Raw genomic sequence first — 16693 nt, forward strand, 5'->3', positions numbered from 1 at the left:
ACTTGCTTCTTCTCAAAGGTCATTGAATCCCAATCTAAGCCAGTGTTGTTGCCTATCAATTGCCTCTACTTATCCGTTCGTGTTCTAAAACAAAAGCTGACGTGACAGTAATCACAACCAACCAAGTAACCAACTGCGCACCAAAATCCATAAAAACATGTACAGCAAAGAGCAATGCCTTGGTTTCACTGCTCAAACAGCTATAGAGAAAGCCGTAAAATTGGACCATTTTAGAAACAGCTGTAGAGGTAATCAATCATCATATATGTTTAATAAATACACATGCAATTCTTATTTAAAAATTTGCCAGTGCACTTTGTACTTGTTTACTTCAATGTTAGATGCTTGATGTCAATCTGTGTTATGTCTTGTTATGTTCTATGCAATGCCCACCAAGCAAGACTAGTTCTTGAGCATTGCCCAGTACAATTTAAACTATTGAAGAACGTCCCGTGTAAAATTTAAACTCTTGAAGACCCCGTGTTACTTAGGCCTGAGGCTGCCAGCCTCCGGGGCCCTCGTAATCTAGGGATACAATTTAAACTCGGGAAGTGGGTGGCCTGGTGGGTAGCGTGCCTTCCAACAAGGCACCATCCTCTCATCGCAACTCACCCTCTCCAAGCTCCCTATTAATGGCAATGCCAAACCCCCCACCTCCCACGCTGCTGGAAGGCTCTTCATCTTATCCACTGCACCCATCCACAATGTCCTTAGCGCACTCAACTGGCCCAAGCTCTCCGGAAGATGCTGCAACCATCTGCATCCCTCCAAACTCAGACGCTCCAAGCCACGCAGATTTCCAAAGGTCTCGGGTAGCTTCTCCAAACCGCAATCTGCCAAACACCAAAACACAGATCGTTTAGAGTCCCTAACAGCCCATTGTTTATTTCGGGGAAATTGTTGAAGTTGAGACACCCACTGCGCAAATATAGCACTTTGAGATTGTTAAGCCGCACAAAACTTTGAGGTAGCTTCTTCAAACTGCCGCAATACGCCAACTCAAGTGTGTGTAGGTTGCTCAAATTGCCCAGGCTCTGCGGCAGCTTCTTTACACCACCACAATCCAAAAGGCGTAGGTAGGTGAGTGCATTCCAATATTCTCCTACGACGTTCTCCGGAATTGGCCCAACATGTAGGCAACACAACATATCCAAAACTTTTAGATGTCGTGACCTGCAAAGTGCAGAAGCCAGTATATTTTCGTCGCGCGCACCGTCAGCTCTTAGCTTCTCTAGTTTAGGCAGATTAAAACCGGATGGTCTATTTCGACCATCAATATGCAGACTCTGTAGCTCAACAAGACCTCCAACGTCTGTACTGCGAGCATTATTTATGTCTCCCTTTATCAACATCACCTTCAACTTACACATGCTACCTAGAAAAGGTGGCAGGTGATTCCTCGACCGCCTCCTTTCTTGAAAATGTAAGAGAAGGGCCCTCGCATGAGGGAAGGCCAAACCAGTTGGCCAGCAGTCCTCCTTCATGGCACCTGATCATGTGAGTAAAACATTAAATCTCGACCAGAAATCGAAAGAAATACGTCTCACAAAGAATACTCATTATTTCTAACTACCCAGCTAATGTTGCACACCTATGTGAATGGATATAACTTCAGCCATAGCAGCTTCCTCAGACTGCCAGTCACTGGGAACATTCTCCCCTTGTCGTGGCATCAGTAGCCTCTTACAATGCGAATACGGTGGGTACTGATTCTTTTGAATTGCCCCCAACTGGAGTGCAAGGTCTCTCATCACATCATGCTGAGAAATATACAACTCATGACCACTGTTGCATTCAACTGCTCGCCAAATGGCGCCAACACTGCATCACATCATAGAAGCTGTAGATGAAAGCTATAAGTGCAGCTATAATTACTTGAAACGTACAAGCTCCATATCGCATTGGAATAAACCCATTGACAAGACTTCACTACCACATCATGAGTCACAATTTCAGTACCAACGTAGAACTCACCTCGTAGCCGCACCGGAAAAATCGATTAGCCCTCGATTGCCAAGCTCTACCAATGCTAACACTGCATCCACCCATTTCATTCCTCGCACATACACCCATATGTCCAGCAAGGCATCTGCTGACCAGCGAGAATCTTCAGGGTATGCACCCAGATCCAAAAAACATTCTCGCAGCATGGGGTCCAAAGCGTCAATGCTTGTTTGAAGCCGTCCCAGCAAGGCATCTTTCTGATACTCTCCCAGTGGCTCTGCATCTCGAAGTTTGTGACAACCCGGGAGTTGGGCCGTCAATGCGGAGAAGCGTGGTGGGCGCGTTTGCGGAAGCTTGCGGAGAAAAGGGCCCGGCTCGGACGGGACCGGCTCGGGTCAAGGTGCTTTTGTCTTCAAGGGGCCTGGCTCGGACGGGACCGGCTCAGGGGGGCCCGGCTCGGACGGGACCGGCTCAGGCGGGGTGCTTGTCTTCAAGGGGCCTGGCTCGGACGGGACCGGCTCAGGGGGGCCCAGCTCGAACGGGACCGGCTCGGGTCGAGGTGCTTGTCTTCAAGAGGGCCTGGCTCAGACGGCTCGGACGGCTCGGACGGGACCGGCTCGGGCGAGTTGCGGCTCAAAGGGGCCCGGCTCGGATGGGACCGGCTCGGGCGTGGTTGCGTTCCATGGGTCGACGGCCGTGGTGCGTTTCGCGGGTCTTGCGTTCCGGGTCCCTAGCCCCACGTAGCCTCAGGCTCCGCCGCACTCACGGAAGGTCATAGCGTGCCCTGGGGAACCTTGCGTGGAGTCCCCACGGTGCACGAGTGCGTGGAGTGAGGCTAGCGTGTTTAGGTGGGGGGTCCCCTCCCGTGGCCGTTTTCGGGAGGCTCATACCCCTTATATACACACCCGGTTGAAGAAAGTTCGACGTCCTCCTCGAACGAAGGGAAAAGAGAGCTTGGCTATGCATGAGGCCAAAGGCTAAGGGGTGCATATAAGTGCAAAGTGCGTGAAAACTGTACCCGAATGCAAGTAGAAAAACATGCTTTGTTTTTGTCATTTTTGGAATGAAGTGTGTGTATTTTTGGATTTTTGGCAGAAGGCTGAAAAATGTATGCTTTGAATACCCAAGTAGAATTCCCCATACTTGAGCATTCCCCAAAAAGGTAACCCGGTGTGCGCGGAGCCACCTGCTGCGTTGGCCCGCGCGGAGACTTCTTGAAAGCCGAATGTGAAGGAAGGTCCGTCGCAATGCAGCCCTTGCGAAGTTGCAAGGAAACTTACCGTCATTTTGACGCGCATTGTAGACTTAGGCTGACACCAGCTTTGGTTTCCAATCGCCGAATCTTGAATCGGGCAAGGTTACTTGGTTAGATGCAGTCTTTAGGTCGAAGTAGCTTTGGTCGTCATGACACCATGAAGGCTTTGGCTGAATCTTCAATCGTCAAACTGATCCCTGTTTGTCCCTGTGTGGACGTCATTTGGAGGGCTAGCACGGTGCCCTGTGGTCTCTTGTAGACTTGAGTGGGTCTTCAGCTCAGCATGGGCCACAAAAGTGGCCGGGCGCGATGAACTACGTTGAGTTAGTCCATCGAGTTTTTGGTCGTTCTGATTTTTGTGATAAAGAGCCCTGTCTGGCTCGCATCTTTCCTTTGTGTTTGCAGAAGTGGTGACGGCCCGGGGGTTGGGCGCGTCACGGGGACGGGGCCTAGAGCTCTTTTCCTGGAGCTCTAATACCAAGTGTGACGACCCGGGAGTTGGGCCGTCAATGCGGAGAAGCGTGGTGGGCGTGTTTGCGGAAGCTTGCGGAGAAAAGGGCCCGGCTCGGACGGGACCGGCTCGGGTCAAGGTGCTTTTGTCTTCAAGGGGCCTGGCTCGGACGGGACCGGCTCAGGGGGGGCCCGGCTCGGACGGGACCGGCTCGGGCGGGGTGCTTGTCTTCAAGGGGCCTGGCTCGGACGAGACCGGCTCAGGGGGGCCCGGCTCGGACGGGACCAGCTCGGGTCGAGGTGCTTGTCTTCAAGAGGGCCTGGCTCGGACGGGACCGGCTCGGGCGAGTTGCGGCTCAAAGGGGCCCGGCTCGGGCGTGGTTGCGTTCCATGGGTCGATGGCCGTGGTGCGTTTCGCGGGTCTTGCGTTCCGGGTCCCTAGCCCCACGTAGCCTCAGGCTCCGCCGCACTCACGGAGGGTCATAGCGTGCCCTAGGGAACCTTGCGTGGAGTCCCCATGGTGCACGAGTGCGTGGAGTGAGGCTAGCGTGTCTAGGTGGGGGGTCCCCTCCCGTGGCCGTTTTCGGGAGGCTCATACCCCTTATAAAGTTTGTCCCTTGCGACACGCCAATACGCTGCGGGAGATTGACCAGCAGTAGTTGAAAGGGATGCGCCAATGACTTTGAGAGCCAATGGAAGCCCTTTGCACTCCAAAATCACCTGTAGTACGTGTACATTCATGATCTACTCAGACCATGCAATCCGGATGCAAAGTACTTCGAAATGGAAACAAATTATATAAAAAACTAGATACATAGGAGGTACATCATTTGAGATTGCAATATGTAGAGGGCTATATAATTGGACTAGTGGTATACCTCCTTTACCACTTGTGGCTCCTCTACCCATGCAGGAATGGAGTACTGCCCAAAAGCCCATTTGCAAAAGAGGCTCTCAGCGTCCATCTCATTCAGCAAATCCAATCTATACGTGTGGCTATTCTGAGTCTGTAAAGCAGGAGCGTGTCTTGTAGTAATCATCATCTTGAGCCCTTCCACCTCAAATGAGAGATTTTGGAGGTGTCCTTTGGACCACACATCGTCCAATACTAGTAACCGTCGCTTGGATGGCATTATACTTCGAAGCTTGCCATTCACCTGTCTGTATGCATCCTCCACGGTCTGAAACTGGGGCACTGGTCCGCCTACAACTTCCTTCCAGATGGTGCACAAAAGGCTCCTCATGTCAGGGGATTGTGAAACAGTAACGAAGTGGATTCGATCTTCAAAAAAAACCTGTATTATTATCAGATAAGGAATCAGTAATTACACATCTACGCGTCTAGCAGATTTCAACATGAATTTCATAAGAAGACTAATTAGACTAATTATTCCTCGATTGGGCATTGAAATTTATAAATCGAATCTGTAGACTTACCTCGCACTTCCGAATCTTTGCAAATGGATAGCACCAGCGTTGTTTTCCCGATGCCACCCATGCCACCCACTATCGTAATGACCTTGTCATTGCTGTCCGACAGAAGAAGTGACTTTACATGCTTGATCTGAGCGTCAATGCCGACCAAGATCTGATCTTGATTAGTCAGCTCATCCAGTCGATGCCCCTGCTGGTCCTCGTCAGCTAATTTTCCAGCTGCACCTAACTGCCTCGCCCCCTCCGTGATTGGTATTAGGTTGCCACTCTTGAGAGAGCCCATCACCTCTGCATGATTCTTGTCCCACTGTTCGCACATATCCTGGAGGCTAATATTTATCTGCTGCAATTGTAATGCGTTTAGAGCTGGCAATTGTTGTAGGTGCAGCAGGATTTCCTCCTGCAGCTTCAGGATTTGTCTGCTGTAGCGAATTTGGGAAATGCGGTTCGCCCAGCCGAATCTGAGTTGAAGGCAAGACTCCAACAGCAATTTGCCCTCCCCAAGCTTCTGAGAAAATCTAAGAAGATAGTGCTGCTCCAAGTCAGAGAGAGGCGCTTGCAGATTGAAACGGATCTGCTCGAAAATGGGAAGGTGCATGTCGAGAACCTGCTCCAGTGATCGGCAGTAGTTGTGGCACCAGGCTACCTGCAAAACAGCGATTTTGACAGCAGCGTAAAGCTCGCTGAATGCAGTGCCCACAGTGGCTCCAATTACCAAGGCTTCCGCCATAGACAGCTACAGCTACTGTAGCTACTGTTCGGAATTTCCTGTACAAAGCCTTTTCTAGCCAATCCTTGAGCGAAAACTTTGCAAACTAATAAGCTATAATCAAGCAAGCATGGAATTGCTCGCTCTCTCCGAACAATTTGCACTCTCACCGCTTGTTGTTCTCTCACGCCGTCTAATTTGCAGAGGGATACGCAAATAGTGCGGACTTGTGCAGCAAAGAGGAAAGAGGGGTCCTCTCTTTACCTTACCTTACCACTAAGCTATTGAAATAATAATGGTAGAGAATCAAATGGTAAACATAATCTATATCTGTACTTATATACTTTATATAATGGAACATAAAATTTTCATATACACAAGCCTTTATCATGCTTGTACGGCTTTCCGACTTGATAGGTGATACTCCTCTCACCAAGCTGACTAGATTGCGTCGCTCCTTGAGATGAAGTTGCTGACAGCGAAGAGGCCGGGAGGGGTAGGCCCCCAGAGGGAGTACGAAGCTGCTTGTTACTAGGGCACACCTGTTCAAAGACCCTCTGTTAAGAAAGCTTACCAAAAAAGCTTTGGGTAAACTCAATAAAGATATGAATCTTGAAAAACCTAAAGCTAGGGACCTCTTTGCTCGGAGTATACAGAAAGCGATCAAAAGCTCGGGCCCTTGGATGAAAAAGACCCGAGAAGAGAATTAGAAGCAGCTCGAAGAGGAGGTTGCTTGTCTAACTTCTAGAAAAGCGATAGGGCTTGCCTTCGAAGAAAAACACAAAAGGTGGTTGGAAGCTAAAGCCAACCTGGCCAAGCACGGGGTTTAAAAGCGCTTTTTTTTTCTTCTTCTTTTTGCCTAGGCTATTGTAATGGGGTAGTCGCACGTACGTGAACTCCTACAGGGTGATGTCCGATGTGCACGACGGAGGTTGGGGCAGGGTCATTATTTTGTCTTTATAGCAAAGAGGAAGAAGAGAATGAATGACTCCAATGCAGGCTGATGATGGATATGTGATGCAAGCGGAGCTCAATTTAGAAGCAGCGATTTAGAGCTTGGAGGTATATTTCAAAATTATAAAAATAACTATAAAGAGACACTTCTATATCCTTTTTAAAAGTGCTTGAAAAGTTGTTGAATATTAAGCACCTGTGTTGTTGTCCCTATTCCCCCAATTCGTCGGTTATTATTGTGAGTGCATATATGTATGTGCACACACATGGCAGAGACACTAACGAAAACTCAAACATTGAGTATGGTTCTATGAAGAGAGAGGGGCTTGCCCACTTACGACAATGTTGGGCTATCCATGGGCCAGCTGTAAATGCAACTCAAAAATGTCAATGGGGGAAAGAGAGGGAGGGGGGAAGACGGGGGAGAAGAGAGGTTCATGCATAATCCATTGTCAGATTTGGTAGGAGCACATTTGCTTGCGTGAATCACCTTTTGGGATGTTAGATAGGCCACTATCAACACATGTGTGTGTGTGTGTGTGTGTGTGTGTGTGTGTGTGTGTGTGTGAGAGAGAGAGAGAGAGACAGAGAGAGAGAAAGAGAGAGAGGCACCGATCAACAAGAAGAAGAGAGTAGAGAGACATTCTATGTGTTTGTGTGTTACCTGCTTTAAATCGTAACTTCATCCTCTCGCCCCTTGACAAGCAACTTAAACCTTGCCCCATATATTTCATCCCAAAACTCCACAAAGCCTCCCTTGTCACACTGCCTAATTGCTCCTGCAAAGGCTATATCTTTGAAAAAGCTTCAATTTGGCTTCACTTTGAACTTTTTCCTATCCTCCTCACCATAAGAAAAATCTTAAAACTCTCTCACCATCATCCAAGACCTTAACAACCTCCCCCTCTCCCACCCAAACCCTCCTCTTCACCTTTGATGTTGAGGCCCTTCATCCTAGTATCCCAATCAACCAAAGCCTCGTAGCCCTCAAAGCCTCCATTTCTAACCATTTTGAATCTCTTGAAACTCACTTTATCCTCTCTTTCGTGGCTCTCATCTTGTCACACCACTACATTACCTTCAAAGGAAAATTTTGGAAACAAGTCAAAGGCACCACTATGGGCACCAATTTCGTCGTAGTGTATGCATGCCTCTTCTTATGCCATTTAGAAGCCTCTTCCTCTCTTTTGCGCAATCCCAATCTTCTCTACTTCAAGTGCTATGTAGATGATGCCCTTGGGCTATGGATTGACTCTAAGGTGTCCCTCACCTCTTGTTTGAATGATTATAATTTATGGGAAACCACTTCAAGAACACATCAAAATCTCTAGCCACATCTCTCCCAACCATGCCACTATCCTCAACATACAATTTTATAAAGGTACAAAGTTTGTCTCCTCTAGACTTTTGGCTCCCATTTCCATCAAAAATCCTTAAATACATATAACTACATCCCTTGGAACTCTTGGCACCCTACACATTTAAAGGTGGCTTTCATTACCACTAAACTCAAAAGATATATTATCATTAGAGAGAACCTCTTGGAAGGTTGCCTCGCTATCCGCAACCTCTTGTACCAATGCCTTAGGGCGAAAGGATACCCACAAGGTTTTCTTCATAATGTGTTCAAAAAAATCACCTATCAGAACCGTACCTCCCTCAGGGAGCCCACACTTCGATTTAAACAAACACCCCCCATAACCTTCAAGCTACCTTTCACGCCTTCCACAAGAAGGCTATCACCCTTCCTTAATTTGTATTAGCAACCCTATCGCTTTGGCTTGCCAGAACAACCCGACACTCTTGCATCTACCTAGACCCACCATTTGTTGGACCTCTGGGACCAACCTTCGTGGTTTGCTTCTACATACGTTGCACCATCCCGAAAGACTCACATAAATTTTGAATGGGTTACATGTGTTCTTTATGGCATGCCACACACCTATGACAAATAAAACTTTGGAAAGCTCTATTTTTTGTACCCCTACCATATGAAGTATTGGCCCTCTTTGTTTTTTTGCTGAAAGGCAGAGGGGGCTGGAACATGCTAATCTCCACCCAGCCATGCTCTATATAGGCCCTTGGCCTACTAAACATGGAGACCCCCTTGACTGCATGTCCATCCTGGCCCTTGGTCCTACCCGGTCCTACCCTTGGCATGACATTACTCCCTCCTTGGAGAAGTGTTTTTGTCCTCAAAAACAAGAGTAGTGATACACTAATGTTTTCCACAGTGGCATCCTTCATGGATCCAACTGTTTGTGTGACCCGAACACGATTCAGTAGGAGGTTCAATGAAATCAAGAGTAACATCTTGATTTTCCACATTGTTGTCCATTTGCAACCATCTTGTGTTACCGGCTCCTATCCAATCATAGTGTGTAGACTCCATTTAGAAATGCACATGAGCATGCTAAACGAGTTATCACAACAAAGAGGTACCCGAAAGAGAACCTCTTTTCACTTTCCATGAAAGTAACTTGCTGACATAACTCGTCAGCCAAGTTTAAGTCCTTGACTTGTTCTCAAATTTCAACAATAAACAACCCCACAATAACTATCATTCAAGGTTGAGAACCTGATTTAAACATGAAGAGACTAAACCTAGTCAGAAACATGCTTTAACTTATGGTAAGGAAACTCCAAGTAGAGCCATAAATGCTTTCTAATTGGATTGCTTAGTGCTAATGTATGCACTTCACATATCCTTTAGCACGAGATTACACTTTGTAATTTTCCTATCCCCTTGGATACTTACAGCATTGAGATGTGTTTCCCCACAAGTTACAGACAGTCTTCCGAGATGACGAGTAAATGGGGATCATAATGTCGTACAATATGGCTGAGGAATCAACAATGACATCCATAACCAACTTGGTTAATTTGAAAGATCCACAAGCACCCAAATCGAGCCATGACCTCTATTGGTGATTGGTAGATCCAAACATAATCTCATAGAGATACTTCACATAGAGTGCAAAATGCTTCATAGCATGAATGTGATGAATCTGCATGCCACTCCAAATCATCCTTTGCTAAACACTAGGGCATGTAATGGTAATGGCCTATGAATTTTGAGAGTAGAGGAATTAGGGAATTAGATAAAGTACTTATGTAAGATTACTTTGTGAGCATAGCGGGTGAACTTAATTGATGGTAGCAACATAAACATGGTACTTACTTATCTTGGCATGAACAATACTTTTGCAAGAGAGAGAGTTTAGAGAACATGACAACAATTGAGGACCGGATTCATACGGAGCCGGTCCCCCCTCAATAGGCATTTGTATTATAGTTTCTCCCATCAAGAGAGACTTGGTACAAAACAATCTTTGTGTTCCGTGTGACCTATGTGATGCAATGAAGATGGAAAGCTTCATGCATCACGAGCATAACATAAACTTTGTAGAAAGCATTAACTATCCCAAGCCTCAGTCCCAAGGCCTCAAACACCTTCGAAGGTGGAGAGAGCTAGTGGGGAATGAGGGTAGGGAAGAGGAAGAAGAAACATTCTATAGGAAAAAGAAATAGTTCCTCACTTATCATCACTCTTCTTGCTAGCATATATAATAGCATAGTAATGAAAATGGAGAAGATCGCAAGCTTAAGCATTGAAGCATGGCTTTTGGTTGGATTTGCATTCCATAGCCAAGAGTTTTGGTGTAGGCTCTCACTTCTCACAAGCTTGGAGAAGGAGGTGGAGTTCCTCTACTTTCACCAAGTGAGAATGAATCCACAAAATGAGTGTGTGTGTGTGTGTGTGTGTGTGTGTGTGTGTGTGTGTGTGTGTGTGTGTGTGTGTGTGTACCCCCTCAGCACACCCCTTGCTTGCTTGGGGCGAGAGGGTAGTCTTTGGACAAGTGTCCTCCTTACCCCTTAGAGAGAGAGAGCTTGAAAATATCTAGATATCTGTTGGATAGAACTAGAAGCTCATTGGACCCTCTTTAGCCCAACCAACAGCATTCAAGCACACCATGTGGCTAAGCATAGGGAGAGTCTGACATGTGTCCCATGTGCCCCTTGAGAAAAGGGTGCCCTTTGGGTGAATGGGAGGTTAAGTCAAAGATTCCCTAACTTTGGGGCTTTCCCCCTCCTTTGTAGGGTCTCAGCTTGAGGTGGGAGCCCGACCTAATCTTGAGGTGCTTGTCATGCTTGATGACCAAGGTGCTTGAGGTGCTTGTCGTGCTTGATGACTAAGGTGCTTGAGGTGCTTGTCATGCTTAATGAGGAAGGTGCTTGAGAAGCTACCCATGCAGGGGGAGTAAGGTGCTTGAGTCAAAAAGAGCCTAGCTTGCCTAAGTTCAAAGGACTTTTAACACTAACCATTGAAGGTCTTTAATGAAGCTAACCCTAAGGTCATTTAAGCTCCATTAGCTAGCCTTGTTCTTTGACAGACCATCTCTCATTTGGACCGCTTACCATTGGCCCTGTGTTGAGATAGATCCGTAAGCACATGTCTATATTCTAACCCTTGTTCCCGTTTATTATCCCACATTAAATGTTCAGTTTAATATGAGAAAATCATTTGGGTTGGTTAGATAAATTTAGATTTTATGACATTACCTCTCTCTTGAAATCATAGTCGACCTCGACTATGAAGTAAAAGAGATAAAGCCATAGTCATTAGTCAATTTGTCTTAATAGGTAGAGGATCCCTTTTTACCCTACACATCATTCCAAGATGGATGACTAATCCATTTGGTGCTTGGGAGACATAGCTGCCACAAGCATGTCTACTCTTTAGTCCATTTCATCCTCCCAAGTAGAGTGACAAATTCTACATGGTGTTTGAGAGACGTCGTCATCACAAACATGATTCTTAGTATGCATACTACTTAAATTTGTGCACAATAAAGAGAGAATTAGTCTTATAAGACAAAAACATTGATCATTTAGAAGAAACTTGTACATTTGCTTACTCTAATGTAGCATTGTAAGCGTTGACAAGGTTCATACTATCCTTAAGCTAGATTCCTTGCATCCATCTAGCATCTTCAAAAGGATAAGTTTTTAACTTAATAAGATACCATCGGATAATCTTACCATGTTGTAGTACCTTGTCTTCATGCCGAAGGATAGCTTCAGGTTGTAGCACCTCTTCTTGGTCTTCAATTTCAGGAGGGTCTTCAATAATTCGTTCATTTGGAGGCTCTCCTTTGTAGGGCTTAAGTAGGCTCACATGAAAAGCATTGTGTATGAGCCAATGGTTAGGCAACTTGAGTTGATAATCCACCTCATTGATTGGCTTCAAAACTTGAAAAGGACCATAGTATCTTTTTGCTAGTTTAGCATAATACTTTTGATGGCCCGTAGGATTTTTGCTCGTCGTTTGCCTCAATCGAGCCTTAGGAAACTTAAGCAAGACCCAATCATTTTATTTGAATGTTAAGGCCCTTATGTGCTTGTCAGCAGCAGCTTTTTTCCTTAGTTGAGAAATGAATATAGCCTCCTTAATCTTTTGAAAAGATGCTTGCAGGTCATGGTTATACTCATCGGCAGCGAAGATCTTCCCATATACTTTAAGTAGCAAGGGACTCTTAGGTCTTCCCTCTACGATTTCAAAAGGTGCTTTTCCCGTAGAAGTATGGATAGTATTATTATACGCATACTATACAAGAGGTAAGTAATTTTCCCATTGTGAGCGTTGATCTACTTCTATAACATAGGTCTTTAGTAGACCAAGAATCGTAAGATTGGCTATCTCACTTTGTCCATCCGTTTGTGGGTGTGATAGGTCGAAGAGAAATCCAATCTTGTACCTAGATTTTTGAAGAGACCTTTCCAAAAATTACTGGTCATTCTAGAATCTCTATCTGACACGATGGTTGGAAATCCATGGTGTTTGAAAATCTGGGATATGAAGATAGTTGCCATTTGGTGTGCCTTAATAGTCTTTTTGACAGGGATAAAGTGTGCTTGCTTGCTAAACCTGTCAACTATTGTCCATATTCCCGTATTCCCATGGATAGACTTGGATAATCCAAAGATAAAATCCATGGATATACTCTCCCATGGTGAATTAGGGATTGGCAATGGCTGGAGTAATCCAGGTTGCTTCCCCTTATCATACTTGGTCTTTTGGCATACCACACATTTTGAAACATACTCTTGTATGTCCATGTTCATGGTACGCCAATAAAAGTATGTCTCTACTCCTCAAAGAGTAGGTTGAATGCCTCTATGCCCCGCATAGAGAGGAGCATGGGATTCATACATGACTATCTCACGAAGGGAGTGAGTAACACATAGCCTATTGCCATGGAGAAGATAACCATCCTGCAAGGTAAATGGTTCCTCTTTCTTCCCCAAAGCAAGGGCCGACATATGTCTTTAAAGTCAGGGTCAGTAGCATACTCATCTATCATAGAAGATAGATCATTGTGAGTTGCTATAGACACAGCATTAACTTTTGGTCTTCGTGAAAGTGCATCAGCCACTTGATTGTGCTTACCAGCAATGTGAGCAATGTGGAAATTAAATTGCGAAAGAAAATTTGCCCACCTCATTTGTTTGTCAAAAAGCTTTGTTTGCATCATGAAGTACTTGAGACTTTGATGGTCTATTTGTAAAATGAATGGAGTCCCCAATAGATAGTGCTTCCATGTGTGTAGACATGTAGAACAGCTAACAACTCTTTCTCATAAATTCCTAAGAACCATTCATCCGTATTGAGACTTCGGCTCTTATATGCTATGGCGTGCCCTTCTTGAAGTAAGACTGCTCTAAGGCAATCACCACAAGCATCACATTGGACCTGAAATGGCTTTGAGAGATCCGGAAGCATAAGGACTGGTTGGGAGGTAAGCTTCTCTTTGAGCTTGTCAAAAGAATTTTTCTCCTTAGCAGTCCATGAATACTTAACGTTTTTCTTTGTTAAGTCATGTAATGGTCCTGCTATATGAGAGAATTTTTCTATGAAGCGTCTATAGTATGCACACATACCAATAAAACTTCTTAGCTCATGTAGATTCCTTGGATTAGGCCATGCTTTTATTACCTCCAACTTTGATGGATCCATACGGATACCATCTTGAGAGATAATATGACCTAAGTATTGAATCTCTTGAAGGAAAAATTCGCTTTTCTTTTGATTGAGAAAAAGTTTATTCTCTCTTAATGCTTGAAAAATCACTTGGAGATGTTGCTTGTGTTCCTCCAAGGACTTGGAGTAGATGATGATATCATCAAAGAACACTCTAGTGAATTTGCGGTAGAGTCAAAAAAAATTCTCCATTAATTTATTGAATGTAGCTGGTGTATTAGTCAAGCCAAAAGGCATGACTAGATATTCATAAAGGCCAAACGTTGTACAAAACGCAGTGTTTAGGATATCTTCATTCACTATCCTTATTTGATGGTAGCCACTTTTAAGCTCAATCCTACTGAAGTAGGTAGAGCCTTGTAGCTTATCAAACAGATCTTCTACCCGAGGTACGGGAAATCTGTTTTTGATAGTGATATGGTTTAGTGCGCGATAGTCCACACACATGCGGTATGTACCATCTTTCTTTTGCACTGCAAGGACTGGAGAACAAAAGGGAGAGGAGCTAGGCCTCACCATCCCTTTGTCTACCAATTCTTGTACTTGCCTCATGATCTCCTCTTGTTGAGCTTGGGAAACTCAATAAGGAGGTTTGTTAGGCGGTAAGCTTTGTAATAGGAGCTCAATTCGATGGTCATCATCCCCTCGTTTTGGAGGTAAGTCCATAGGGATATCATCGATGAGCACATCTTGGAATCATTTTAGAAAGTTAGACAAGTCTAACTCTTCTTGATTCCTACCATTCACCTTTGATTAAACAATAGGATCTTTTAGGGACTCTTTGACAAAAATCATGTACGCGGAAATTGAGCTCTTCATTGATTTATCGAGGGCAAGAGGATTTACAAGTGGTATAGTACGACCATACTCATTAGCATCTGTAGGTGAAGTAGAATCTCCTTTCAGGGAACTTCATGTTTGCAGCCATGTGGTTGAACCATGGTGCCCCTAGGATAGCATCCTCATGTTGGAGAGGAGAGATAAAGAAGTCTTCTTTGTCGACATAGCTTTGAACATGAAGCCTCAACTTCCCAATCAAGGGAGTAACGGAGGCTTGTTGTCCCCTTGAAAGCGGCATCGGCAGTTACAGCATCTCCCATCTCAAAAGCTTGAATGTCCAACTTGGTGGCCAACTCCATTGATATGAAGTTGTGAGTAGAGCCAGGGTCAAACAAGATGAAGGCAACATGCTCCCTTACCTCACTACAGCAAAAAAGGGGGCCTTCGACGTAGGTTTCGACGCTCTTCGTTGAAAAAATCATCAAAATACCTGTCCCTACAAAAGCGTCGCAATATGCATCGATATATGCATCGAAAGGTACTGTTATCGACGCCTATTTCGATGTGCCTAGCGACGTAGATTGCGACGACCATAACATTAAAAAAAATCTTGGGCAGAGGACAGGCAGCCTGGCCTGTGCCCAGTGAAAAGATGGACACAGCCACAGCCAGACTGCCTGTCCTCTGCCCAAGAATGCGAGCAGCACCAAAATCAACCGTGCTCCCGCCGAAATTTCGGCAGAGTTCCCTTCATTTTAACATAAACTTTTCAAAAAAACCATATGTATACGCCTCCTACATGCTATCCATGTAGGATCTCATATGAGATTTAAGGCAAATGAAAGAAATGAAATGAACTTTGTGCAAAACCATAACCAAATTAAAACCATAACCGGCCATAACCATATTGATCAAAACCATAATGATAACCATAATCATAAACAAAACAATAACCATAACCATAACCATAAAGTTAAACATAACCATAAACAAAACAATAACCATAACCATGTCTATACAAGAACAATAACCATAACCATGTCTATACAAGGACAATAACCATAACCATAAAGAAAACAATAACCATAACCATGTCTGAACAATAACCATAACCATGTTCTGCATAAAGAAAGTAAAAGAAAGCGTCAGAACACCTTTGTTTAAATTAACTTTAAGCTTAATTTTAAATCAACATCTTCACACAAACACTTACATGCCTAGGCCTCGACGACCAAGGTATCATCGATAAGATCTTGCACCGTATCATCGTCTATCTCTAATTGCAAACATAACTCTGCCCCAACTCGTTCTGGCATATTGTCTTCATCCATTGCATCTTCATCTACAAGTGTCATGTATGCCTCGTCTGCATCATCCCTCGTATATCTATCATCTTCCTCTGCCATACCTTCGTCCATCTCATCTAATGTCACTGTAGTATCTGCGTCGTCTGACCGACTTTCCTCTAGGAGCTCTTGCCCTTCAAATACTTGTTTATTTCTTGGAGAAACCTGAACCACAAACCACCATTGTCGCTCTCGAGGGTCCGGTACAAAGACCACTTGCTCGCAATGTTGGGGGAGAGCAAATGTGTCGCTCGCATCTGTCCAAACCTTTGTAGAATCTATTTGCACAAGCTTGTTTCCATCTCTGTGTACCGTTGCATTGCGACCAGAAGTATATCCAACAAAAACATCTCAAACCGCCTGAAGCTGACTTTCAGGATATCTGACACCAGACCACAGTAATCCAGGTTGCTAGTGTTCTCATTCGTGTCTCTGGCACTGGCCCTGCTCTTTTACATGAAACTAACCATTACCCCACTGTCAAACGTGTTTCTTCTGCTGTCAATTTGTTGTGTTCTGAAATGCTTTCCATGCGACCACAGTGCCATGTATGTATGATACCTCCAGTCACATCCAATAGCCAGCTCTTGCTCTTCTAGAGATATGGGTTCTCCGATCTGTCGAGCTGCTCTCACTGTCTTGTCCAACCATGCCATTGTAGGGAATTCAGCTGCTCTCACTGTTTCTCCCATCGGCGACGTCACTCTTGTACATGCATAGGATGACATTCGACGCGACCAAGCTGACCTTCGCGCAAGTGATGGCCATCTGGAAGATAA

The 16693-nt window shown here is 45.0% G+C and overlaps 1 protein-coding gene across 1 annotated transcript; it reads right to left on the reverse strand.

Moving 5' to 3' along the window:
- Positions 1 to 209: 209 nt before the first annotated feature.
- LOC147442156 (putative disease resistance protein At5g47280) lies at positions 210 to 6069 on the reverse strand. The gene is made up of 7 exons (XM_086528439.1): positions 5094 to 6069; positions 4528 to 4944; positions 4264 to 4369; positions 1975 to 2239; positions 1592 to 1821; positions 920 to 1489; positions 210 to 833 (listed from the first exon to the last, which is right to left on the reverse strand). Exons 1-7 carry the CDS (start codon positions 5811 to 5813, stop codon positions 526 to 528), a joined length of 2616 nt encoding a protein of 871 aa, XP_086384565.1. The 5' UTR covers positions 5814 to 6069; the 3' UTR covers positions 210 to 525.
- Positions 6070 to 16693: the final 10624 nt, after the last annotated feature.

The sequence above is a fragment of the Adiantum capillus-veneris genome, chromosome 14 (assembly GCF_014529385.1).
Source record: "Adiantum capillus-veneris isolate H3 chromosome 14, ASM1452938v2, whole genome shotgun sequence".
Classification (NCBI taxonomy): domain Eukaryota; kingdom Viridiplantae; phylum Streptophyta; class Polypodiopsida; order Polypodiales; family Pteridaceae; genus Adiantum; species Adiantum capillus-veneris.